This window comes from Bradysia coprophila, unplaced genomic scaffold, assembly GCF_014529535.1.
Source record: "Bradysia coprophila strain Holo2 unplaced genomic scaffold, BU_Bcop_v1 contig_219, whole genome shotgun sequence".
In the NCBI taxonomy this organism is placed as follows: domain Eukaryota; kingdom Metazoa; phylum Arthropoda; class Insecta; order Diptera; family Sciaridae; genus Bradysia; species Bradysia coprophila.
Window position 1 is genome coordinate 72,175 of NW_023503481.1, and position 27,918 is coordinate 100,092.

Below are 27,918 nucleotides of genomic sequence, written 5' to 3' on the forward strand. Positions count from 1 at the left end.
ACATTGCTCTGCATTTTCTAAAACGAATGATGTAATAACTCATACAAATTCCATAACAACACTGCTTTGAGTGTTGAAATATCCCATCAAACGGGTGCTGAAATAAGTCACTTTACAACACTAAAATGAGTGCTGAAAAGAGTCGTATTTCAATTCTCGGTGGCACAAAGATGTTTTTAAGCCACTTTCCGCAAAAATTTGGAGATACGGACTTTCGATATGGCGGTATAAAGTCAAAGTTTTGTTTCGCGTAAGTCGATTTTTTCATGAAATTTTGACTTTAAAAATTCATTTCTCGCGAGTAAAAATTTGTTTTTTCTGGTTTTAACTTGTTTTGGATACTTTGGGGTATCTGAAATGAGGTGAAAATAGATTTCCAAGAAAAATTTTGGAAACTCGGGTTTTGGTGGAACATCGAAAAAATGCTTACACTTAGCCTAAATTGTTTCGGTTTTTCTCGATTTTTTCAATTCCCTGACATTTTTTCGAAAGGGACTTTTGGGAGGTTATAGAGGACCCCAAAGCCTATCGAAAACCGTCGAGTCCGCTTTTGTTCCAATTTTTGCGATGTCTTCCATATAAAAATTTCTAATTGTCCCATACTAATAAGTTAAGAACAACGGATTTGTTCCATAGTTTTTCACGCTCTATCGTCTCCAGCTAGTTTTTTTCGTTCACCATAGAAACTCAGGCGTCCGCTGACAGACGATTTTACAGATTTTGAAAATTTACCATCAGTGAACCGCCGAGTTATGTGGGAGGACAACCAAAATTTTCGGGGATGGAAAGAGCTGGAAAAACTGTAAAACAAATCCGTTATTGGCGGAGAAAAAATTTTGATAGCGGAGAATTGCCGAGGCTCTAAAGTTACAATTCAAAAAATATGCCCTTAAGGGCATTTTCAGTCTTAAAAATTGTAACGCAACAGACCGTTATTGGCAAAATCTGCCCTTAAGTAATTTTAGTGATTTTTTTTGGTTTTTAAAAAAACACGCTTTTTTAAATTACATCAACATTTGTAATTTATTGGGTACTATAGTTTCGGTCAAATCACTGACCATCACACCATAGACTTTCTCAAATTAATTCTACGTTTTTCTACATTTACACTATATTTCCTTGGAATATGCTATTCGTTTTGCCGAGCTGGTCTAACAAAGAAGAGCTTTCTCGTCAGTTCTATGTTACATGCCTCGAACTTTACGTTACAACTTTACCGATGTGACTAGAACTTACTGGTATCACCTTTTTTGCCTATTTTACGGCGTTTCAAGCGCTCTTGTCTGGATTTAAATAAAAGAACTTGATGTACATGCATGTGGAAGTGGAGGCGGGAGTGTTTCTGTTACGATAAAAACTTTGCACAACAAAATGAGTGAGACTTAAATGGGTTTTCAATCAATGTCACTTCATTATTACTTTAAATTCAGAAAATATGTGATTTTCGTGACATATTAAGTTTTCTTGACCTTGGGCTGCTCGCAAATATAACGACCATCAGACATTTATTGTACCAATAGCAGTTGACGATGGAATCAAATCGATTAAATTTAAAATCTCAAATAAACTTTTTAGTATCCTTGATGTGCCGCATTTATCTAAAATTGCTTAATTGTAAATATCGCCGATTCGATAATTGTTTTTATCTTCTGAGCCGTATATAATCGTTTTCATGCACCTCGATGTGTTATAAAAGAAAACGTTTTACAATCGATCGAATTTAGTTGAGCATAGACAGTTGAAAATGTAAAATTGTTGTAAATTTTCTCACATTAAATCATTAAATATTTTTTTTACTTTTTCAGGAAGTGTTTTCTACTTGTAACGACCATAGCGTTACTCGCTACATACATCCAAACGGGCAATGCCATTCAATTGAATTGTAAATTTGTAACTGTTGCCAATTATCCGTGGGGAAGTATTTACGAATGTGACGCCACAGTTGTGTATGATGCTCAAAATGTAAACCGAGTGACTGCTGTAACCGGAACACATAGCAGTGGAAAGGGAAATGCAGATGTTCACGGACTGAGGATCCAGAGTCAGAAATTGGATCATTTTCTTGTGAATATTCACAAATTTTTTCCAAATTTAAAATTGCTGTATTTCCTATCCACATCCATTCCACACATCAGCAATGCTCATTTACTTCCACTAACAAATTTGGAGTATCTGGGTCTGTACAACAATAGCATTACGTCACTGGAGAGCAACCTCTTTGCCGGCTTCGAATCAATAAAATTTATTACATTCAGCAACAACAAGATAAAGCACGTTGGATTGGATTTTATTTTACCGAACACGGCTCATTTGTTTGATTTTTCTAAAAATCCGTGCATCGATATGAAGGCAGAAACTCCTGCTCAAATTACGGAATTGCGACAGAAATTGCTAGTGAACTGTCCACCACTTAACTGTTGCGCCTAAACTGATTATGGAATGTTGAACGATGGAAACATGAAACTTTAAAATGTAAAAAACATGCAATAAACTAACTAATTGATGGATTATATTCTCTATGGTAAGACAGTTTGAGTAACACGAATTTTTTGTGCTAAACAAGCTTGTAAAATGTGGCGAAAGCGTCATTTGTTGTACGTGATTCTTGTACTGGACCTACACTTTCATTTGAATTTCCGTTGTCATAAATGATAAGATCAAAGTGTGTTTGAACCACCTTTGAACGATAAGTTGTTGCACATTCAGTTTCTGTTTCAGTTGATTTTGACACGTTTGGCATTTCAAAATAAACACTTCATTTTGAAACGCCTAATACATGTCAAAATGAACTGTTCAACTTGAAACGCTGTTCTGTTCTTTTCGAAACGCCTAACGAAAAACATGTCAAAATCGACTGTTTATATAGAGACTCATAATAGCGTTTCAAAATGATATGTTCTGAGAAGATACCAGATTATATCAATCGATTTGCTTGCATACAATGCTTTTACGAAAGGTAACGCAAAGGCGCTTTTCGGTCCTAGAGAACTCATCCTTTTACGAAAGGTAACGCAAAGACGTTTCGCTCAATCTTATGGAGCCTCTCTCTTTACGAAAGGCTACGCAAAGGCACCTCGTTCGATCCTAGGGAATTACAACCAAAAGTAATTTTTATTTAAATCTGACACGGATGGACATTTTTCTGATAGCATGAAGAACGAAATACACAAATATATGCTACAATTTTAGCTAGGCATCGATGCGTCTTAAGATGAGCTAAAAAAAGAAATATAAGACGTTTCTGGGCTCGTTTCTGGGTCACAAGTTACGACTGGAACTTCAGGATCAGACGGTTGAGGTCACTCTACCAAAATCTAAGAGTAGAGTAACTGTGTCAGGGCCTATTATTTGGGAATCGAATTTGGGAATATTTGGGAATATTTGTGAATTTTGGGAATATTTGGGAATATTTGAGAATATTTGGGAATATTTGGGAATATTTGGGAATATTTGGGAATATTTGAGAATATTTGGGAATATTTGGGAATATTTGGGAATATTTGTGAATATTTGGGAATTTTGGGAATATTTGAGAATTTTTGTGAATATTTATTTGGGGATTAATTTCCAAATAATTACTCCTTTTGAATATATTATCCCAAAATGTTTGGTTTCTATTTTGTACTGTTATCAATAAAGCTTTATAAATCGTGTTTAAATACCATTGACATTTAATCTCATCCATCAGAAGTTTATTTTCGATGTTCACAAATGACTTAGAAATAAACCAGTGGCATTACAGCAGGTATTTTCTATCGTTAAAACTTTTACACCTCGTCTACTTCCCAAATATTCCCAAAATTCACAAATATTCCCAAATATTCCCAAATATTCCCAAATATTCCCAAAATTCCCAAATATTCCCAAATATTCACAAATATTCCCAAATATTCCCAAATATTCCCAAAATTCACAAATATTCCCAAATATTCCCAAAATTCACCAATATTCACAAATATCCCCAAATATTCACAAATATTAACAATATTGATTTCCAAACCATGAGGCCGATGAAATCACAGTAGGCACTGCGTTTCTGTTATACAGATAGATGACTTGTTTTTGTTGTATGAGTTAAAACATAATCCTAAGCGGTAGCTCGTATCACTAAAGCCTCCAAATTTGACACTTGTCAATTCAGTGTTCATGCTAGTAGCAGGGCTGTGCCGTAACACATACATTTTTTGGGGTACCTCCAACGCCGCTGGCTTAAAACACTTTATTATGTATCACAAATTTTATAAGCATGATATCCACTGAATCGTTTAAATTTTATTTAAGTCTACGTCTACCTGGTCTTAAATTTTTGTGAATATTTGTGAATATTTGGGAATATTTGTGAATATTTGTGAATATTTGGGAATATTTGGGAATATTTGGAAATATTTGGGAATATTTGGGAACATTTGTGAATATTTGGGAATATCTGTGAATATTTGGGAATTTTGGGAATTAATTCCCAAATAATAGGCCCGGCTGTGTCGAGTAAAGACGAGAAATGTCGTAAAAAAATGTAAAGAAAAAAATGGAAATGGAATGAATGCTAGCCCAGTTTAGTAAATAAGTCGGTTATGCAAAAGCAGAAATTAAATGACTCTAAAAAATTGATTTTTTTTTAATTCTTGCACTTATTTGTGATAAGCAAATTTATGTAGGTCAAGATTTAAATAACGATGATAATGGCGTGTTAAATTCGTCATCCCATTTGAAATAAACACACGATGTCTAGTGTAGAGTTTTTAGTGACATACCCGAACGAAAAGCCGAAAACCCACGAGCAATTGGTGATCCTGTGGTGAATGTCGAAATATAAAAAGTATAAGGGTTGTACCATTTGCATTGTCTGTAGATAGGATTGTTAGGCCCAAAACACACGAGAAATTTTGCGTTCCTGAGATCGACAATTATGCTGATGAGTTTTCCATTGTTTAGCCTATGGTCAATACAGGATTACACTGGAAAACTCAGCATAATTGTGAATCCCATCAACGAAAAAATCTCTAGTGTTTTCGGCTTTAGAGCAGACGATTTTCCGGTTTTCATTTCAGTAGGTATACTAAATTCAGATTAAATTTTCATCGATCAGCAATAACATTTCTGTCTATAAATATGCACACCATCCGTAGTGCTATCACCAGTGATAGTTTTATGTAAGAACGAACATGAAGGGGACTCTACTATTGGTATTAGTGTTGGGTGAGTTTTGCGAGGAGTTTTGTGCGATAAAAAGCTCTTTGTTTCTTAAGCCGAAAACACGCGAGAATTTTTTGTGTTCAAATGATGGATAATGCTTAGTTTCTTCTTACCAAAAAAAGTACTCCGTGTGAGAGACAAAATTGAATTTTTTCAATTTTTCTTTGTTTTTGACAGTTTGCTCTCTCACGGCGCTCTAACGGCTCTCTCACGGCGTACTTTTTTTAAGTGGAATGGGCACTTAATAATCCAACATTCACCACAGGCTAAACAATGGAAAACGCAGCATAATTGTCGATCCCATCAATGCAAAATTGCTCTTGTGTTTTCGGGCAAAAAAATCCTAGAAATGGGGCAATCGAAATTGAAAATAAATTCTTTGTAACAGTTGGCCTTGTATCTGGATTTGGTGGTTCTTGGAGACGTCATAAATACAAGTACAAATTGAGTGCAAGAACGTTCATCACATCGCCCGATTCGAAATGGTCTGGTGTGGCTTATCGCACCCACCTGTCCATTCATCCACAATCGAACGACCTTCTAATTGGACAATTAAGTCAAACCGAGTATGCCGAAATTGATGATCGCGAATACGACGAAATAGCGGATACGGCTTCGATTGAAAACGATCTGAAGTATGATGACAGATCGGACATGAACAAACCATTCCGAATTCAGTTGGAAAACGGTGTAATTCGAAGATTATTCGTTGATGCTTCAATGGCAGAGTATGAAAGCGATGTACTTAAAGTCATGCTTAGCGCGTTCCAAGTGAATACGAACGTCCAAAATCGCATTCAGGAAGAGGATAATCATGCCATGTATAAGGTAATGGAATCAACTGCCACCGGAAACTGTGAAACTCTCTATGATGTTTCAACATTAACCGATGATTCGAATGTTCCATTGCCCGTAATGCGGGATGAAGGTGAACTAATCCTGATCACCAAACGCAGAGACAATAGTAATTTCTGTGATAAAAATACTGGCTACCAGGCTCCTACCACCGAGAAAACGCACCAAGCTTACGTGGATGAGGAAGTAGGAACGGTAATTCTTTCTGGTTCATTGAACAGCTTCACAATTGAATCGTCAACGACCAGCCAAACCATAAGCGTCGATCAGAAAAAATCTTTTTATAAGAATGTCAATGTAACATTGGAATACGTGGAATCAGTTGAAGAAAATGCTGACAATCTACCAATTCAACATGCTCCTGACGGCCTGAAGGATGTTGGCAGTTTACTTTTATCGGATAATTTATCATTTGATGAGGATTTGTCGGATATGGTGGCTATGTCGGATGTGTCTGTCACACAGTTACAAGCAGGTAAGACTAGTCATTTGAAAGGGACCAGGCTGGCAACACTGACTCAATTAAATTTAGGCAAATTTACTTCAGTGTTGCCAGCCAACGCCAAGCCTCTTTCAAATGAAGTAAATGACCTTTGTCATTTAAAAGCGACCGGGCTGGAAACTCTGAGTTAAATTTAAGTAAACTTACGTCACAATTGCCAGTCAGGTACACTTTGTCATTTGGGTGGAAAGTAAATTTACCTCAGTGTTGCCAGCAAAATTCACCCTTTCTTTTGATGCGATTTTTTTGCCTTGAAATTTCAGACAATGACATCGAATTTAAGTGGACCAACTGCTATTGGTCGTCGACTGCCTCAGCGGCTTGCCAAAATGACTTAGGCCCTGAATTCGAGTGGCATTATGGCTCTAAGAAAAGTTGTGGTATCTTTCGCACGGCATATTTGTGCAAAAAGACGTGTAAGTTTTATCAGTCACTTTCTGCAACGTTTGTCAAATTTCTAATGTAATCGAATGTCAAATGTAGATCCCGGATGCGTTCAGACTGCTTGCTTCTCGGGCTTTGTACCCCCAATAACTTGGTGTGAAAAACAATTTGGGGATTCTTATCCAATCGTCAGTGGAGAATGTGCTTTTGATAACGGCTGCTTTTACGGATTTTATCGTAATAGATGCTGTCCACGTAAATAAAGTAGCAGATGTCTGTGTACACGGTTACACCCAAGGTTTCAGAAAAAAAATCCAAAATCGATTCATCAAGAAAAGTCGACCATTTTTAACTTTGTACACGGCTACTGTATTGCGAAAATATAAAAAATAAAAACATTTGAAAGTGAGAAAGTTGCGTTGGTTTTCATGGTGATATAAATGCGTCACCAACTCCTCTACCACTGACTTCATGATATATCGCCATTGATCTTAGTCAAAGCAAATTGCGGTCAATAAAGATTTACGAGTCGAAATAGCTATTTTGCTAACTAGTTAGTAAATGGGCTTGTTTTGCGCACTATATGTGATACGAGCGGAGCGAGTTCGGCAACACATCGTGTGCGCAAAACCCCATTTACTAACGTGTTAGCAACAAGATTTTATCTACTGTTAGTTGAAATATTCATAATTTTCAAGCAAAACTCATCATCACAAAATCCTGCTACACATGATCGTAGTAGGATTCTGTCAATTGCGTGCGCATAAGTTGCTATATTGGTTATATGCATAAGGCGCACGGAAATTTTAGTGTGTAAATTGACTGTCTTTGCTAACTAGATTCATGCTGAAAATTATGAATTTTTTCAACTTACAGTAGATAAATACAAATTTCCAAGGTGAGAGAAACGAGTATAGCGTGCAAGTATTGTCTAAGTGTTGTCCCCCTTGTGATTTGAAGTCGTCTGACGTACTTCACGGCGTACAGGGCGTGTTAATGGGTTGATGTCTTCTCTAGTGTCCAGTTGTCGTCTGTCTTGTTCTCATTTGTGTTTCATTCCCATCAATCAGAATTATGTTTGTGACTATCCAGTCAAACGCTATCTTCATGACGCTTCACTAGTTCAAATTGCGTTCATGTTAGCTGTCTTGCAAAAGATGCAGTAGAGCAACTGATGATGGTCAGACCTCGCTGACCTAGGGCCACTACTGCAATCTGAGGCCGAAACAGCATTTCTTTGATGCTACGCACATCAACTTGTTACTCAATTTCCTAATGAACTTTGACTTCGATTCTGTCTTATAGTTTTTCGTTTTCTGTCTTCGTGAGGCTGTCTCCCCACGTTTTGAGTTTCTGAATGCTGCGTGTTGCTGAAAGTTTGGTCCGTTGTATATTAACAACGTTAAAACGGTCCTGTAGACACATAGTCCAGTCATGAAAATATTGTTCGATGAAGTGACCGACTTGTCACATGAAAGACATTGAGTGTGGTATCGTTAGAAAGGTATGACATCTGCCTATAGAATACACTTTTCCTTCGATCGAAATATGTCCACTCACTGAACTGTTGTGTGTTGGATGTCGAATTTTGATAGTGAATTTGCATTGGAATCAGGGCCTATTTTTGAGAATTTGATTCCTAAAAATTCCTAAAATTCTTTAAATTCCTAAAAAAATCCTAAAATTCCAAAAACTCCTAAAAAATTCCCAAAATTCCTAAAATTTAGAAAAACTGAGCAAAAACATTCTATTTGCTGGATTTCTAATTAAACGTCTTCAAAAATTAAAAAATTAGTTCCTTGATAGTTCCTTGGCAAAGCCACCCTGCTGGTCATTTAAAATTTCATTATTTATTGCCGATAACAAAGGTAAACAATTCCGTCGAGAAGTAGAACCGAATGTTTTTTCATGTTTGCTAAATTTGTAAAAATATTTCTGAATTATAGCCTGAAGATGAGTCGAAATATGACCCGAAATATTGCAAACTAAAATACGAATTTTATTTACTCCATTGTCGCCGCATCTGTCCAATAATCAAAGAGAAACCATTTTTGGTGTTGTCAGGAAAGTGAGCAGTTTTGTGAAAATTTTAGCTCAAAACAGAGGTACTTTAATTTCATTATTTTATTAAATTTTTTTTATTAATTTCTAGAAAATGTAAGACCGCAATTCCAACGGCGAAAGTCTAAAATACCTTTCTGAGGCATATTCGAATCATTTTATATGATTTCCTAAGAGATACATCGACAGTTTTCGAGTCGTTTTTTCGGGTTTTGTGGTATGAAGAAGTACCGATGCCTCTTAAGAAAATTTACGAATTATCACATTTTCGTTTTCAACAGATTCTACATAATTGCTAGTGCCACAAATTTGACAGTCTTGATATTGAATGGTTTTTTTGGTTTTATCCCAGTAAACTGACATGTGCGACAAAAATTTCGACTGGGAAAAAATTCAAAAATTGCATTCAATATAACAGCTGTCAGAATCTGTGGGACTAGTAATATCAGATCCCACATAAAACAAAAATGTGATAATTCGTAATTTTTCATAATTGTATCTCCGGTTTCGAAAGAAATATGCAGAAAACTTCTCGTTCACAATCTACGAACCGCAAAATACGTTTGTTTTTACCCACTTTTCGTTGACTTGTAAATTTTGCGCTCACTCCGCTCGCAATCTTCACAGAAGTACATATTTAATATAATTTCGATGATAATTTTAATTTGTAAACTTTTGACTTATTCGGAGTCGACTACATCAATCCGAACAGTTACCAGTTTCCATGCGAGCCAATATATTTTGACATTGAACAACGTTGCTACTTCTTCGAAAAGAATACCGATCATCTATCATATAATTATTTTGCGGATCTAATTACGTTTGTGCTGTATATTCTTCTAGTTGCAAGAATAGTTATTTATGTAACGTGATGTATATGTGTGAGTGTTTTCTCGCACGCGATGTTCGTTTGTCTTACGAGACACGCGAGTAAGACAAGAACATCAAAGTGCGAGAAAACACTCACACATATATACATCCAGTTACATACAACGTTTTATGCATGCGATGTTTCTCGTTTCAGTGCGAGAAAAGTTTTCTCGCACGCGATGAGAAACATCGTGTTGCATAAAAACTTTTTTTTCCATTTCTTTGTAAACAAAAGTGAACTGAAGAAAAACGAGTAAAACTATGGCGCATTTTTCGAAGTGCCAGTGGCGCCCGAAAGGCAAAAAGCGGCACTGCTTCTTCATCTACGGATTGCAATTTCATTTTAGCCCTATATTGGCCTCTAATATGTTTAGACATACACGCAAGTCAACTAATTTTTAAAGGAAAAATCGAACGGAATTCATTTTCACTTTGCTGCTGTTTTGTTCGCTTCCATCTTTTCCCACATTATCTTCTGTACCAATTCCGCACCATTCTTATTATGCTCGTAGAACGGCAATGCCTTCATAGTTTTGACCCATTCAACGAGTTTCGGATATGTGGCGCTGTCTATCGGCGAAAAACTGTCCACTGAAGTTAACGTTGCAATGCAACTGATATCGGCAATGCACATCTCATTCCCGCACAAGAAATTTCCATTAGCCAAAAAGTTTTCCATGATGGCCCAACATTTTTTCAAGTTCTTTACCGTTTTTTGTGGCACATCCGTCGCACCGTAATCGTAAATTTCGTAGTACAAATGATCGAAATGACGGAATAGATATCCGGTGTCAAAATGTAAAAGAGCGTTGATTCGAGCTCGTTGGAAATTGTCGAACGAGTACAGACTACTCTCATTGGCATACTTTTCCCACAAGTAAGCGACGATAGCGTGACTTTCAAAAACGATGACGCCATTGTCATTAATCACTGGAACAGTGTGTTGAGGATTGAGCTGAAATTTATGAACGAAATGGAGGAACGTGTCCGGAAATTGACAATTCACGCCGTAAGTGTGCCTAAAATTTGAACTTTGAGTGAACGATTCGATGAAAAAGTGAACCGAAAAATACATTTCAACGCTTTCTTGTATGAAAATGACGCTGCGTTGGAAAATCAATTCACGCCGTAAGTGCGGTCAAAATTCAAAATGGAAGTCTTTCTAACGTAGCTTCATTTTCATACAAGGAAGCGTTGAAATGTATTTTTCGGTTCACTTTTTCATTGAATCGTTAATTCAAATTTTAGGCACACTTACGGCGTGAATTTCTGAATGAGTTTTACCTGTAGAAATTCCGGTGTTAAATGTTCACCTTTGCTCATATCCACATTTTTCAATTGCAAATCAACGCCCAAAGCTTTGCTAGCGAGTATAACACCACGCGATGGAGGACTTGTTATCGTATAGTACAAAGTAATTTTGGACATTCTAACGAAAATAAAAACTGTGTAACAGAACGGAGACCGGTGTTTATTCAATGAAATCGTTCGAATAACTAAAAAAAATCACACGCACTTTCATTCCATCCTTCTTGTGCACTGGTCGTGAGCAGAGACTATTTTGAGAAATTTATTTCTCAAAAATTTCTCACAATTCTCAAATTTCTCAAAAATTTCTTAAATTTTTCAAATTTCTCAAATTTCTCAAAGATTTCTTAAATTTCTCAAATTTCTCAAAAATTTCTCAAAATTTTCTCAAATATCTTAATAATCTTGAAGAGAATTAAAAACTCAATCCAACCCAAAAAACGCGGAATATTCTAACCAATCAAGGTTCTACGCTATAGAGCGAAACATGTAGAATATTAAGAGTAAGATTGTAAGATATGCGAATTAATTATGCATAGAATCTCTTAAATTGAAAATCATCATCATTTATTAGAGAAAGCAAAACGGAAAATTGGAATGCGAAAAGATTCAATCTCTGAGATTGTCTGTCCCGTTATAAACATTTAGCGTGCTATGGTTAATCCATAATGTAACCACCAAGGTTGCATTTGCGCCACTAAACTTGAAAATCTGTCGCTACTAGCGTTAGCGCTCACTAGAATGTAATTAAAGAAACAGTTTTCGCCGATCGCGAATCATTTTGCTAATGAAAAATAGAACTTTTCTCTGATCTACAAGAATTGAACAAATCGTCATTTGGCAGACTAAAGAAAAAGATCATTTAAACCTTCAACATGTACGGACCTTTCAAGGGTTACTTGATTACTCTGTATTTTCTGATCCAAAAGTTTACAAACATGCAAAGCAGTTGTCATCGAATCTTAATTTAGCGAAACATTAGCTACCGCTGTTAGGATACCGCGGCCGCTACATTTTCATTAGCGAATAACTTTAACAACGGTTACATTTCTGACGAACTAGTTCGTTGAGAGCCAATACCCAAGGCTGGCACCGCTCCTGAAGAGTTCGAGTGGCGATCGCGCTCATACTCTCATTTTGAAAGATGAACGCCAACCTTGCTATACCCTTGACGGAAAATCAGACATTTTTGGTAAAGTAAATACTTTCATGCATTTTATTCTTCTGATATTCGTTGAAAATTGGAACGTCAAAAAATCAAAAAACAGTGAAAGTTCTGTATTCTTTTGTAAATACGTTTCACAATCAAATTTCAAACATTTCGCGTCCGTAAAACCCTTATAACACACCCAAGAATTTATGTGGCGAAAATGTTTGCCCCCCACGGGAAGAAGTACAGTTGGCCGTCTGATGCTACAATGCATGAAGCCATAAATACAAATACAAATGAACAATACAGAGACTTTAACTCTTACATTAGGTCCTTGATGGAAATCTTTTTGAATATAATACTGAGGAATTTAATTCTGTGCTGAAAAATATTTTTGGAAATTGGTTGCGATTTACTCAAATTATTGGGGAGTTGCGGGAGATGGCGAATGTGTTTCACGAAAACACGGAAAAAACGATCCTGAGGTTTACTCAAAAATATTCCGTCGAAGAAAAGCAATAAGTTTTCCTTGCCTTGAGTACTCGGTTAACAAATGCGTCAAATATGCGTGTTTCACATTTGACCACATAATTTTACATTTAAAAGCGCAGTCTATTTTGTCCAATTTTTAAGTAAAATTTTAGTAAATATATTGAATGAAAGATGCTGATTTTAATGTGCATGGAAATAAATCAGAACCAGCGATGAAATTTCCATCCGATCCACAAAAACTGGAAGAAAAATGACATCTTATACGAAAGAATGTGGCAACAGATCGTTATGAATTTAACGCATTTGTTAACCGAGTACTCAAGGCAAGGAAAACTTTTTGATTTTCTTGGGCGGAATATTTTTAAGTAAATCTCAGGATCGTTTTTTCCGTGTTTTCGTGAAACACATTCGCCATCTCCCGCAACTCCCAGGAAATATTACAAACACGCATTTAACGTTTTTGATCACATTTCCATACATTCTCAATCAAAGTGATTGCGTTACATTTTCTTTTGTAAGACCTATACCTTACGGTCAATGTTAGTATTAAATTCAGTGATAATCTGTGGCTTCCTTATTTTACGCCATTAAAAGAATACAAACTACAAACAGTAATCAATTTCTCAAATTTCTCAAATTTCTCAAGGATTTCTTAAATTTTCCAAATTTCTCAAATTTCTCAAAAATTTCTTAAAATTCTCAAAATTTCTCAAAAAATTTCTCAAAAATAGTCTCTGGTCGTGAGCCAAAGTTTAAAAAGAAATGCTGTCACTCCAGTTACAATCCACATCTGTTGATCAATGTAGCAACGTTTTTCTATTTTTAAGTTTTGAAATCAGATCCGTTACTTTCCTAAACGCGCTACAGGTGTAGTAGAGCTAAAAAAAAGTCAACAAGAAATTTTTCAATTTTATAATGTAGAGTTCATGTCGATCATTGATCATTTAGAGTGCAGCGACGAATCAATGATCAAAAAATTCGTTAAAGTTACGAGTACTAGCTGACTTCGGTACGAAATTCCAGTATTGAAACTCAACCAGTAACATATAAGCTCGTGGAAAAATCCCCCGCAGTCCCCTTTCAATCCCCCCGGTTTTTATAAATCCCACAAATCCCCCCGACTCGAGGGCTCCAGATCAAAAAAAAGGTAATCGAAAACAAAACTTTAATCTAACTAAATTCAAGTTGTTTACGTTTACCCATAGAACCAAGCACTAGAACAGATTTTTTTAACGGAAATTTAGCCTCTTTAATATGATCTGCCACAAAAAAAACAACATTTTTTGAAGCACCACAAGTATAAATTTAATGAGAGCCTCTAAGTGGCACAAATTTAAAATTTTTAGTTCACTTTAAAACGTAGACAATAGGGTGTAGCGTTTTGACGAAAGTATTTTGTTTTTTAAGGCCTGCGGGTAGGTTCGATGCAGAATGGTCCACTGAACACGGAAATACCAAAAAAAAATAAATTTGAAGTTCGAAGCTCCCATGCGCACCTCTGAAAACCGACTTTTTTGGTCCCAAAGCCATAGTGAGATTAGTTCTGCCGGCTGTGCGGAAAAATATATCTCGCACGTGAGATGAACCAAATAAGATTTTTTTTCTTTTTCTAGTATTTTGACGAATGTAGTAACGACGTGATGTTTCTATACGTCGTTAATACATTCGTACAATCTAGTAGAGGTCCTTGTAGAACAATAGTCATCAAAATAGTTCACTTCATAGTAGAATGCTGCGCTTTGGACCAGTGATTAATATTACACTAAAATGTTTGGTGAGGGGTGGTGAGTGGTGGGGTGGGGTTTTTTGTGGGGTGGTAATCTTTTTGGACTCAGGAGACCCATATTAATCACTGGTCCAATGCGCAGCATTCTACTGTGAAGTGAACTATTTTTTTGCTGAGGACCTCTACTAATCGTTATGCATACGAATAAAAAAGCGACGTGTAGAAAAAGAAGAAGAAATCGTATTTGGTTCAATTTTCGGTAGTGATTAGACAAACATATATGTCGCGTTTTTAGCCCCGTACGAAGTACGAAGGGGCTTATAGGATTACGATGCCGTGTGTAATTGATGGAATTCGAAGCAGACGGTAAGGACAAAGTGTTTGCCTATGTTCATAGATGACGAATCCGCAATAAAAATTTGGGCCGTCTGTCCGTCTGTCCGTCTGTCCGTCACGTCGATATCTTGAGTAAATCAAATCCGATTTCAAAAATTTTTTTTTCCCTGAAAGATAGTCAAAATAGTGAGGCTAAGTTCGAAGATGGGCATATTCGGGTCGGCCCTTCGTGAGTTAGGGCCACCTAAGTGATTTAAGGTCTTTTGGTGATATTTATGGCAAAATAAACGATGGATCCAGGAAAAAAAAGTTTTTTAAAATCGGGTGAGTGGACCGTGAGTTAGGGCCTTAGAAGTGAAAAGCTACTAGGGCCCTATGTGTATTTTACATAGAACTCAAGTAAATTTCATTCGTTTTTCGTAATTTTTGTGTCATTTGGAAGGTAATCAAAAGCCGAATAGAATGTTGTTGAAAAAAAAAATAAATTTGGGTCCTCGGACTAAGGCCGCTACTAGGGCCCTATGTGTATTTTACATTGAACTCGAGTAAATTTCATTCGTTTTTCGTAATTTTTGTGTCATTTGGAAGGTAATCAAAGGCCGAATAGAATGTTGTTGAAAAAAAAGTTAAATTTGGGTCCTCGGACTAAGGCCGCTACTAGGGCCCTATGTGTATTTTACATTGAACTCGAGTAAATTTCATTCGTTTTTCGTAATTTTTGTGTCATTTGGAAGGTAATCAAAAGCCGAATAGAATGTTGTTGAAAAAAAAAATAAATTTGGGTCCTCGGACTAAGGCCGCTACTAGGGCCCTATGTGTATTTTACATTGAACTCGAGTAAATTTCATTCGTTTTTCGTAATTTTTGTGTCATTTGGAAGGTAATCAAAAGCCGAATAGAATGTTGTTGAAAAAAAAAATAAATTTGGGTCCTCGGACTAAGGCCGCTACTAGGGCCCTATGTGTATTTTACATTGAACTCAAGTAAATTTCATTCGTTTTTCGTAATTTTTGTGTCATTTAGAAGGTAATCAAAAGCCGAATAGAATGTTGTTGAAAAAAAAATTAAATTTGGGTCCTTGGACTAAGGCCACTACTAGGGCCCTATGTGTATTTTACATTGAACTCGAGTAAATTTCATTCGTTTTTCGTAATTTTTGTGTCATTTGGAAGGTAATCAAAGGCCGAATAGAATGTTGTTGAAAAAAAAATTAAATTTGGGTCCTCGGACTAAGGCCGCTACTAGGGCCCTATGCGTATTTTACATATAACTCGAGCAAATTTCATCCGTTTTTCGTAATTTTTGTTTCATTTGGAAGGTAATCAAAGGCCGAATAGAATGTTGTTGAAAAAAAATAAATTTGGGTCCTCGGACTAAGGCCGCTACTAGGGCCCTATGTGTATTTTACATAGAACTCGAGCAAATTTCATCCGTTTTCCGTATTTTTTGTTTCATTTGGAGGGTAATCAAAGGCCGAATAGAATGTAGTTGAAAAAAAAATAAATTTGGGTCCTCGGACTAAGGCTGGTACTAGGGCCCTATGTGTATTTTACATACAACTCGCGTAAATTTCATCCGTTTGTCGTAATTTTTGTTTAATTTAGAAGGTAATCGAAGGCCGAATAGAATGTAGTTGAAAAAAAAAAAATTTGGGTCCTCGGACTAAGGCCGGTACTAGGGCCCTATGTGTATTTATACTCAATAAATTAAAATTTTAGGGCTATTTGAAATTTTTGTTTCATTTGAAAGGAACGTCGTACGGGGCTTCGTAATTGCGCTATGCGCAATTTCTAAGATGTACACATTCCATAATAATTTTTATCTTCCATGTGTGACTATTTCATACATTACTCGTTTCTGTATATAAACTCTAAGCCATACGTTATTCTGGTTGTCTAGGGATATAATTTTATTACTCTTCTAGGGTAAATTTTATTTCCGTTTTTTATTTTGAAGAAAAAAACCAATGACCCGACGGAGATTCGAACTCCGAACCTCCTGCATATCAACAAACTACGCTAACCATTACACCACCGAGTCTTCTAATATACCAGATATGCATACTCTAATGTTGCAGCGTGGGACTCAATTTATAAAGTACATAAGCAACATGTACTACAAAATTTCGTGTGTGTGTGTGTGTGTGTGTCGACGCCATGTGTTTTTTTTTCGTTTAGAACGAAAAAAAAATCAAATTTTGACTAAACGGATTCTCTTCATTCAAAACTTCATTGTTTTGTGTTTTACCGAAGGATGTCTTTCGTAATTAGTTTTTCAATTGGACAAATATCTGCTGAGAAATATGCCATTGCATACGTGGTGTATCAATATGTAAAAAAGCGTAAGGTCTCAGTGCGCAGCAGATATTCGTTCGATTGGAAGTTTACTTACGATAAAGAGATCAGAATACTTTCTTTGCAATTTATTTTGATAAAACAAAAACAAAAAAAAAAAAACAAAAAATGTTTGTTGCGGGAAGAGAACTCACGATCTTATGCATAAAAAGTTAACGCTCTAGCCGATTCGGCCATTGAGACTCATGATTACATTTGATTTTGTTGTCATGAAACCCCGCATGTATGTAGAACATAAGCAATGACCATATATGTGTTAGTGACGCTGTCGCAGGTAGTCTGAACATTTTAAAAAGTACCTAAGTACATGCACGACAAAATGTCGCGAGTGTATGTGTGACTCGCATAATTTATTTAGAACGAAAAATAATCAAATTTTGACTAAATGGATTCTTGTTATTCAAAATTACGTTGTGTAGTGTTTTATCTCAGGATTTCGGTAACGCAATTAGTTATTCGATTGGACAAATATCTGCCGAGAAATGTGTCATTGCAAATATGGTGTAATCAATATGACAAAAAGGCTAAGGCCTCGGTGCCCAGCAGATATTTCTTCGATTAAAAATCTAGCTACTATACTGGAGATCAGTTTATTTACTATTTTTTGTGATAGAAAATGAAAAAAAAATGGAAAAAAATGTTTGTTATGAGGATAGAACTCACGATCATATGCATAAAACTGACGCGCTCTAGCCGATTCGGCCACCGAGATTCACGATGATGTTTCGATTTGTTGCCATGATTTTGTTTAATTGTCACACATGATGCTTTTGTATACACATAAGCCAAACCTTTCAGTGGTGTTTGTATGTCTTCGACTTTATATACAGAAACGCTGAATGTATGAAATAGTCACACATGGAAGATAAAATATCGTATTGCTATGTGAGAAAAATCTCGAATCACTTCTTATGTACATATTGTATACACACGCGTTCGCTTCGCTCACTTGTTATATACAATATGTACATACGAAGTAATTCTCGATTTTGTCTCACATAGCAATAAAATACTATACTTTAACTACATTAACCGGCGCAATAGGCTTACGGTCAAAGTAGGGTGACAGACGCACTAGGGTCACGTACGCAATAGATATACGGGTTTGTACGGGGCTCAGTCGCAGCAAACGCTCCGACTGTTCTGATGGCTCGTTTCAGTGGGTTTTATATTTTATATAGAATCACCGTTGAAAATAGTGGTAAGTTGCCGAAGAAATGAATTGTTTACATTGTACCACTGATTTTATATTGGCGTACACAATTTTGTTTGTCAAAAAAAGCTTGCTGATCCGCGGCCTTAAAAAATTCTAATTAGTGTTTTTTTGACTACTAATTAATGCTTACAATTATCCCATAAAAGTTTTTTTGTGCATCCGACAACTGAAATACGACCTATTTTGCCATGATTTTTCATTAAGAAATGTCAGTTTTTCCCGAACTATATATCGTGCGGGAAAAAACTTCATTTCTTTACGATTTATAGTGCGGGAAAAGAATTACATGAATTTTTCTATGACTATACGATTGATTAAATTTAATATGGTGAATGTGAAGTGTGTATGTTTTCAAGTAAATTGATGTGTTTTGTCTATTTCAATATTGTCCGATGCACAAAACGTTGCTTTGCTCGTAAGGAAAACTTAGGACTGGTGCTGAAAAAATCGTCATTTCCTGTCTTGGTACGAAAAATACTATTGTTGAACTCAATAGGAAGGCAAATCGTTTTTTTTTTTGACGAAATGCTCTTTACTAATTACCTCGGGTAAGAATATTCGTTGAGTTTACAGTTTACAGAACGTGGAAAAAATCCAATTAAGTTCCAAACAATTTTTTTTTTAATCGATGGGGAACCTTATTACAAGACACTTTGTCTCGTATAATATACAGTATGTCATCAAAAAATTCTGTATTTCGATTCGAATTTTCGTGTTTTCAGTGACTTTCAAAATGATTTATAAAAAAATTTTTAACTTTTTTTGGTATATTATACGAGACAAAGTGTCTTATAATAAGGTTCTCCATCGATAAAAAATTTAAAAAAAAATTGTTTGGAACTCAATTGTCAGAGTAAATAGAGAACTGAGAACGTGGTACTTTCGTGTTAAATTATTTATTCAATTTACGAGTACAATTTAACTTGGGTACTGAAATCCAATCGAAATGCTAAATATGCTGCATTTTCATTGCGAAGTGGTACCAATAGACATTTGTTGATGATCATTTATTGCAGGCACATCCGCTGGAACCGCAATCTGTTAAAATAAAAATGTCGGTATTGTCGTAATTTTTATTTATCATTTTAATGTAACTTACGGCATTTGTCACCACAAAAGCATCCATGTTTATCGCAAGCTTGAAGTGAGAGAAAATAATGTTATTTTATGATTGAATGAAAGAAAAAGTGAAGACAGAAGATTGAAATTACCACATTGTTTTCCACAATAACTAAAGTTAGCGCTTGCAACACAACCCGAACCCGAAGGGGAGGAGCACATCAATGCACCAAATCCTTGAGCTAACAAATCATAAAATACAGTCGCTTGAATGTAACAAAAATTGCTGTACTTACTACAATGCATATCTGAACACATCACACCCGCGACACCTATTTTCCCAACACAAAAACAAAAAGGATCAAAATGAAAAATTTGTGCAATTCTAAATTTGAATTCATTAACCTACCACACGCATTATCACGCTTTTCTCTATGTAAAACATCAATAAAAGATTTTGCATTGACCTCACTCAGGACAACAACGACCAACAACAAAAGCACGCATTTAATGTTTTTCATGTTGTCGTTTTACACTAAAATTAAAAATGTTTTTTATTTCTTTCACATGAATTGGGGTCATTTTCCGCGTAAAACATTTTTTTTTGTATAACACCAAAAATCCGTAATTTAGAAACCATTCGGTAAAACTAGAAAATAGCGGGTGGGAAAGGTCAGATTTTCGCCCAAAAAATTAATTAATCTTAAGTTTTATTAATATTATGGATTGAACAAAAAAAAGTTCTTATACGCGAAGGATGACCCATTTACAAACATTCTAATGTCAAGGAGACTGGTAAGAAAGGTAAAAGTGTCTAACCGCTTCTATGTACTTTAGTAGGAATTCGAATCTTTGCAGTGAAGAGCCAAAATAAACTGTAAAAAATTGTTGTTGCTATTCATCTTAAATACTTGCATCCCCACTCGAAAAACGTCTTGTGTATGTTATTAATTGGGTAAGTTATGGTTTTCCCACTTTTTTAATCACTTTTACATGAAGTGATAAGATAAAATACTAACTGTGCTTGTTATTGAAACGTTGTTTTTTTTTGATGGCAGTACAACGAATGAATCTTATATTTTTCATACAAATTTTCTCTCACAATAATTCGGTTTCTATGTTAATTTTCAATCAATTTGCATACTTAGTTTTCCACAGTAACAGTACTAAATTTGTTTACGTAGACTAACAACATATTTTTGCCCAAAAATACGAGATATCTTCGTTTGTTAGGTACATACTGACATCTAGTAGGGTTCATTTCATTTCATTTGTTTCTGATAATAGTAGATTATACAACTGTGAAAATACAAAAAATGAACACCAGAGAAAAGAAGAAGTTACATGAAGTAACAGTTTTCATTTCATTTTTTCTCTGGTGTTCATTTTTTGTATTTTGTTACAATTTTATGTGTGACAACATATTTTTAATAATTCTCTAAATCTTTCCGTTGACAAGAATGTATATTCCGTATAAAATTGTATGCACATTTACCACTGCCTGGTGGGACGTGGCGAATATTGACAATTTTTGTACTCCGTTAGCATTTGCATTGCACTAAGTCTTCCAGGATCGAAACAGTGGTCTGTGCTTGGAGATATTCGTTCTGCGAATGTCTTCAGCATATGGTAGGCAACTTTTTTGTAACCATCACAAAGAGTTTGAGGAGGTTACAGGACATTAGTTGGTATTTTTTTGATTGAACTCAGCATTCGCATGGAAGCAAATTTGTGACTGTTGTGAAAATTTTGTAAAGATTACAAACAATTTCTAATAATAAAGTGACTCGTCGCTTTTTAAGACCGAACGGAAGAGTTGAGCTGAAGAGCGGTTTTTTTGGGGTATGCTTTGCAGCACGTTTGTTCATTATTATGACTGAATGGAGAAGTTAGTAGCGTAGTTTGGATGTACGCAAGAATTCCCCGGTTCAAATATCGTGTGTGTCAGGTTGAGTTTTTATATCTGAGAATTCGATGATTTTCATTACTACCCTAGAGGTCATAATAAAATTATTAACCTAGGTGCTTAACTACTAGGAATAATGTTGGGTATAATACCTCGAAAAATAGCATTTAATGTTGATATATTCACGCCAATGCAATAAAATTATCTAAATGCATGCAAGCAAATAAATGGTGCACGGACAAAATAACTTTGGACAAAATAACTCCGGACAGAAAAACCCCTGGACAAAATAACCCCGGTCAAAATAACACCGACAAAATAACTCCGGAAAAAATACCATCTAAAATTGTCGACAAATAAAAAAAGGAAATTTTGAAGTATATTCGACTATATTCGAGTATATTCGACTATTTGATTATATTCGACTATACCCTACACGCAGAAATGTAGGCTACAACTTAGCCAAGTGGTGCTTCCTCTCAACAAAAATACTGCTACGTTTAACAAATGGACTTGTACATGATTTGTGACAGATTCAAAGTACCATTCCGATGTACAATGTACAATATAGCTGAATGAATGCCAGTTTGAATGTAGAAGTCGTAAATACTTCCATGATGTTAAGTGAGACTAAACACCGCTCGAACTTTCGAGATAATTCAAGAACTATTCGCAATTCAGAAATTCAAGTTTTGAATAATAACGTAATTGCATAACGAAGGTTCAAGAAATATTTTTAGTAAACGATGTTGGTACGTTGTAAACCTACGAATGTCAAGTAAATATCAATCTTTCTCTTCTGTTCGAAAGTTAGCACTTAAGGAGCACACGTTATTCCACGAATTTTGTCATAAATGTAGCCAGCGAAAGAAGTCAGCCTCGATGCTTGCTGGTCTTATGTACAACATGATTTGATTAAAAAGCCCCTGACAAATCGAGCTTTGTTATCCTATGTTTGTTAACGTCAGTTTTTTCATTTAAATGATTTTGTACGGAAATGAAAGTAAAATTAAGATATTTTTTTGCTAGGAAAGACGATGTATTCAATTTTGTTGTGCCAAAACTTTTAAAATGTCTTTAGAATCAATTGGTATTAACAGAAGAGCAAAATAAAATAATGTGCACAATCTGTTGTTGCCAATCGATTCTAAACACATTTTTAAACAATTTGCTCAAAAAAATAAAGAAAACGCCTTTCCTAAGAAAAATTACTCGCTTTTAGTTTTCATTCGCATACAAAATCATGAAAGGGAAAAACTAACGTTAGCAAACAAAGGATAACAAAGCATGATTTGAGGTACACATGTGTAGTAGTAATTGCGTTTTAACCGGTTTGACAGTAATAACGTATTTTCTGGCTGCAAGACAACAAAGAAGTTTGCATTGGTTAATAGTAAGGGAACAACTGTCACCTGGAAGAAATTGATATTTTTTACGCTACGGACTTCGATCAAACAAAATGCGGGTGTGTATCGCGCGATCTCAGGAGTCCGGCAATGGAATTAGTTCTTCAATCGGACCAATATTTACCGAGCGATAGGACTTTGGAAACACGATATTTGTAATGGTCAACAAAACGTTTTTCCAAAGTCTTACCGCTCGTTAAATACTGGTCCGATTGAAAAACACACAACAGTATAAAAAAACGAGAACTTTTGAAGTTCGATTTCACAATAATGATTAACTGAACGTATGATGTTATATGATCTCACATAATGTGTTCCAAATATAGGTACTGAGTTGGGACATGGGTCAGATGGTGGACTGGAGTGTCGGAGGTCGTGATTTCAAATCGTGTGGGTAGCGATTTTTAGCCCCGTACGAAGTACGAAGGGGCTTATAGGATTACGATGCCGTGTGTAATTGATGGAATTCGAAGCAGACGGTAAGGGCAAAGTGTTTGCCTATGTTCATAGATAACGAATCCGCAATAAAAATGTTGTCCGTCCGTCTGTCCGTCTGTCCGTCCGTCTGTCACGTCGATATCTTGAGTAAATCAAATCCGATTTCAAAATTTTTTTTTTCCCTGATATATAGTCGAAATAGTGAGGCTAAGTTCGAAGATGGCCGATTTTGGGTCGACCCCTCCCGAGCTGGGGCCCCATAAGTGATTTAACGTTTTCCGAAGATATCTGCGGCCATTCAAAGGCTGGTAAGTGATACATCAAATGAAAGGTATTTACAATACCTATCGACAAAAAAAAAGTTTATGGAAATTGGATGACCGACTCGTGAGTTAGACCCCTTGGTGTGAACTAGGTACAGGGCGGCAAGCCGTTTTTGCTTGTGGGTTTGCCAAATTTGAACGTATTTAGATGGATTTTGCTTTATTAGATAGGTATTGACCGTACCAATCAGGGAAAAAAGTTTATGAAATTCGATTCACCGGAGCGTGAGCTAGGTCTCTTGGAGTGAGCTTATATGTGGCTACTCGGCCGTACAGTGAAGGTGGTGTTTTTTGTTAATGTCTCGAGTAAACTTTGACCGAATTTCATTTTTTTTTGTTTGAAAGGTACTAACGAATGTAAAGCAGCCGTACTACTTTCAACCTCCTAACAAAATGGCCGTCGGCCGCCATTTTGGATTTTTGTAAAATCAATATAAATCGGTGAAAATGATACTTACTTAATTTTAGGTCAATTCGAAATTTGTGTTACATTTGAAAGGAACGTCGTACGGGGCTTCGTAATTGCGCTATGTGCAATTTTTAAGACGTACACATTTCATAAGAATTTTACTTTACCGACGTTTACGGGCGCAGTAGGCTTACGGTAAGATTAGGGCGACGGACGAACTAGGGTCACGTACGCAATAAATGTACGGGTTTGTACGGGGCTCAGTCGCAGCAAACGCTCCGACTGTTCTGACGGCTCGTTTTTTTAAATTAACTGAACGTAAATGAACGACTAAATAGAATAACAATGAAGATGTATGAATTTTGAATAATATTTTCAGGGCAACTTTAATTTTTCGATCAGACAACTAATGTTCACTAAACTGTACATTGATACAGCTCTACTGTAAATATTACTGCTACGTTAACATAGTGGACTTGTCCCGAATTTGTTCAGTACATTCGTACAACGACTATTCAAGTATATACGACTAGATTCTATAGAATATTCGACTATTCAAGTATATTCGACCATATCCGATTCGAGTATATTCGACCATATCCGAGTATATTTGACTATTTGACTATATCCGAGTGCGGGGTACGAGATAAAACGCCAAGTTTTTCCTTTATATTAAAACTATATTGATTGGATAATAATATTTGCCTGCGTCGCTCGACCGTCTAGATAAGAATGACTGGATACAATGCAATGTACAAATGTGTGAGATGTGTGTGGTGAGTATGGGATAAATATGAACCGCCTCCTCATTACTCCCCTCTTAGAAAATTCTTACAAAAAAATAAAGAAAATGAAATTTTTCTATAAGAATTCGGCGTAATTTTACGTTCTATGAATTACAATTGAGAGTTCGTCGCTGCGGATGTTCACAATCATGTCCCATCGCATAAAAAACATTGTACAGAACAAAAATTAAATCCCTTCATCGCAGAACTTCACGGCACGGTGAATTGTGTGTTGAGCGATGTATGATTGGCAAATCCATTGATTGCGGAAATTTCAAATTTGGATGGTCGTTTGCTGTCGTGTTGTTGTCGCTTCACTTCCTGATCCATAACAGATCACGGTGCGGCTGAAAGTAATTTAATCTAAAAATCGATGCATATGAAATTTTTCTTCTTGTAACTATTACTTATGGATAAAATTTCATGACCCACACGACCCTGTACCCTGGACCTGTTAGAGACAATGAGAAATTTCCATAATCAAAGTGCAATTTTTCAATTTTCGGTCGCATTCCACCGGCCTCTGAATGGTCGACGAATTTTTTTGAAAGGAAAGCGGTTTTGGCTTCTAGAGCGGGTCCAATACCTCTCTAGGGACATAAAAAGAAATCCACTGCCGGACCCGAAGAGTGTGTTTCGGGCGGCCCGCACATCTCTACTTTCCTTCCGATTCTTACTCAACTTCTACACAAATCTTCTATCCAAAACCGAACTTATCCGTTCGCTGGTTGAAACACTTCTGAATTTTATATATTTTTTCGATCAACCTTTCGGTTCGATCGACATTCCTCACTTTACACACTTTTGCTTGATCAGCATTTTGATGTGAGTGCATTTGCACTTCTCATCCGTCCAACCTTGACTTGATATCAATTTTGTGGACCAATTTGTGGACAAGACTTAATAGGTCAGTGTAGCGGTAACTTCTCTCAAAAAGTGTCAAAGGAGTTGTCAATTTCACAAAGCTAACCTCAAAAGATGTTTCGTTCACAGAGCCGCTTCCTGAAATGTATGACAATTTGTGTGGCGTCTCACCATCCAATACTTTTTAGCCCCGTACGAAGTACGAAGGGGCTTATAGGATTACGATGCCGTGTGTAATTGATGGAATTCGAAGCAGACGGTAAGGGCAAAGTGTTTGCCTATGTTCATAGATGACGAATCCGCAATAAAAATTTGGGCCGTCTGTCCGTCTGTCCGTCTGTCCGTCTGTCCGTCTGTCCGTCTGTCCGTCTGTCCGTCACGTCAATATCTTGAGTAAATCAAATCCGATTTCAAATTTTTTTTTTCCCTGAAAGATAGTCAAAATAGTGAGGCTAAGTTCGAAGATGGGCATATTCGGGTCGGCCCTTCGTGAGTTAGGGCCACCTAAGTGATTTAAGGTCTTTTGGTGATATTTATGGCAAAATAAACGATGGAAATGTAAATGACACGGCAAATGATAGGTATTGTCAATACCAATCCAGGAAAAAAAAGTTTTTTAAAATCGGGTGAGTGGACCGTGAGTTAGGGCCTTAGAAGTGAAAAGCTACTAGGGCCCTATGTGTATTTTACATATAACTCGACTAAATTTCATATGTTTTTCGTAATTTTTGTTTCATTTGAAAGTTAATCGAACACCGAATAGAATGTTGTTGAAAAAAAAAAAAAAAATTGGGTCCTTGGACTAAGGCCGCTACTAGGGCCCTATGTGTATTTTACATATAACTCGAGCAAATTTCATCCGTTTTTCGTAATTTTTGTGTCATTTGGAAGGTAATCGAACGCCGAATAGAAAGTTGTTGAAAAAAAAAATTAAATTTGGGTCCTTGGACTAAGGCCACTACTAGGGCCCTATGTGTATTTTACATAGAACTCGAGTAAATTTCATTCGTTTTTCGTAATTTTTGTGTCATTTGGAAGGTAATCGAACGCCGAATAGAAAGTTGTTGAAAAAAAATTAAATTTGGGTCCTTGGACTAAGGCCACTATTAGGGCCCTATGTGTATTTTACATTGAACTCGAGTAAATTTCATTCGTTTTTCGTAATTTTTGTGTCATTTGGAAGGTAATCAAAGGCCGAATAGAATGTTGTTGAAAAAAAAATTAAATTTGGGTCCTCGGACTAAGGACGCTACTAGGGCCCTATGTGTATTTTACATACAACTCGAGTAAATTTCATCCGTTTTTCGTAATTTTTGTTTCATTTGAAAGATAATCGAACACCGAATAGAATGTTGTTGAAAAAAAAATTAAATTTGGGTCCTTGGACTAAGGCCGTTACTAGGGCCCTATGTGTATTTTACATATAACTCGAGCAAATTTCATCCGTTTTTCGTAATTTTTGTTTCATTTGGAAGGTAATCAAAGGCCGAATAGAATGTTGTTGAAAAAAAAATAAATTTGGGTCCTCGGACTGAGGCCGCTACTAGGGCCCTATGTGTATTTTACATATAACTCGAGCAAATTTCATACGTTTTTCGTATTTTTTGTTTCATTTGGAAGGTAATCAAAGGCCGAATAGAATGTAGTTGAAAAAAAAAATTGGATCCTCGGACTGAGGTCGATACTAGGCCTATGTGTATTTATACTCAATAAATTAAAATTTTAGGGCTATTTGAAAGTTTTGTTTTATTTGAAAGGAACGTCGTACGGGGCTTCGTAATTGCGCTATGCGCAATTTCTAAGATGTACACATTACATAATAATTTTACTTTAACTACTTTAACCGGCGCATAGGCTTACGGTCAAAGTAGGGTGACAGACGCATTAGGGTCACGTACGCAATAGATATACGGGTTTGTACGGGGCTCAGTCGCAGCAAACGCTCCGACTGTTCTGATGGCTCGTTTTGTTCGATTTGATGTTAGCTTTGTGAAAATGACAACTCATTTGACAGCTCAAACGACATTGACAATGATCTATAGCACGATCAAAAACACAAAAGAATTGAACGAAGAATCGATTTCTACAGTTCGAGTAGTGTCGCCCGAAAAATCTGAGTGTGGTTTTCAAAAGAAGGTTTATCTGTTGTTTGCTAGCACTAAAACCTGAGCAGCTGTTAACGGATCGCATAAAAAAAATTGAGATCAAGGAAAGTGGGACAATATCTATCTTCAAGGTGGGACCTAGATGTCACTGGATGTCTTAGAGCGAAATTATAAAC

At 36.0% G+C, this 27,918-nt stretch overlaps 3 protein-coding genes and 2 long non-coding RNA genes across 5 annotated transcripts; 2 read left to right on the plus strand and 3 right to left on the minus strand.

The window, feature by feature from the left end:
* Positions 1-1,706: 1,706 nt before the first annotated feature.
* LOC119075533 (leucine-rich repeat neuronal protein 3-like) lies at positions 1,707-2,522 on the plus strand. Its single transcript, XM_037182007.1, has 2 exons — positions 1,707-1,746; positions 1,806-2,522. Coding segments are annotated over exons 1-2 (624 nt in total). The 5' UTR covers positions 1,707-1,744; the 3' UTR covers positions 2,428-2,522.
* A 2,575-nt stretch (positions 2,523-5,097) lies between these two features.
* LOC119075531 (vitellogenin-1-like) lies at positions 5,098-7,341 on the plus strand. Its single transcript, XM_037182005.1, has 4 exons — positions 5,098-5,196; positions 5,582-6,523; positions 6,814-6,966; positions 7,034-7,341. Exons 1-4 carry the CDS (start codon positions 5,163-5,165, stop codon positions 7,195-7,197), a joined length of 1,293 nt encoding a protein of 430 aa, XP_037037900.1. The 5' UTR covers positions 5,098-5,162; the 3' UTR covers positions 7,198-7,341.
* On the minus strand, positions 7,098-27,720 carry LOC119075536. Its single transcript, XR_005087414.1, has 4 exons — positions 27,708-27,720; positions 25,291-25,296; positions 18,926-18,935; positions 7,098-7,209 (listed from the first exon to the last, which is right to left on the minus strand). It is a non-coding gene; the product is annotated as an uncharacterized LOC119075536 (long non-coding RNA).
* On the minus strand, positions 10,279-11,304 carry LOC119075532 (glutathione S-transferase 1-like). The gene is made up of 2 exons (XM_037182006.1): positions 11,150-11,304; positions 10,279-10,820 (listed from the first exon to the last, which is right to left on the minus strand). The coding sequence occupies exons 1-2, from the start codon at positions 11,291-11,293 to the stop codon at positions 10,293-10,295; spliced, it is 672 nt and encodes a 223-aa protein (XP_037037901.1). The 5' UTR covers positions 11,294-11,304; the 3' UTR covers positions 10,279-10,292.
* Positions 19,337-20,376, minus strand: LOC119075537. Its single transcript, XR_005087415.1, has 6 exons — positions 20,326-20,376; positions 19,916-20,041; positions 19,803-19,838; positions 19,659-19,748; positions 19,547-19,585; positions 19,337-19,485 (listed from the first exon to the last, which is right to left on the minus strand). It is a non-coding gene; the product is annotated as an uncharacterized LOC119075537 (long non-coding RNA).
* Positions 27,721-27,918: the final 198 nt, after the last annotated feature.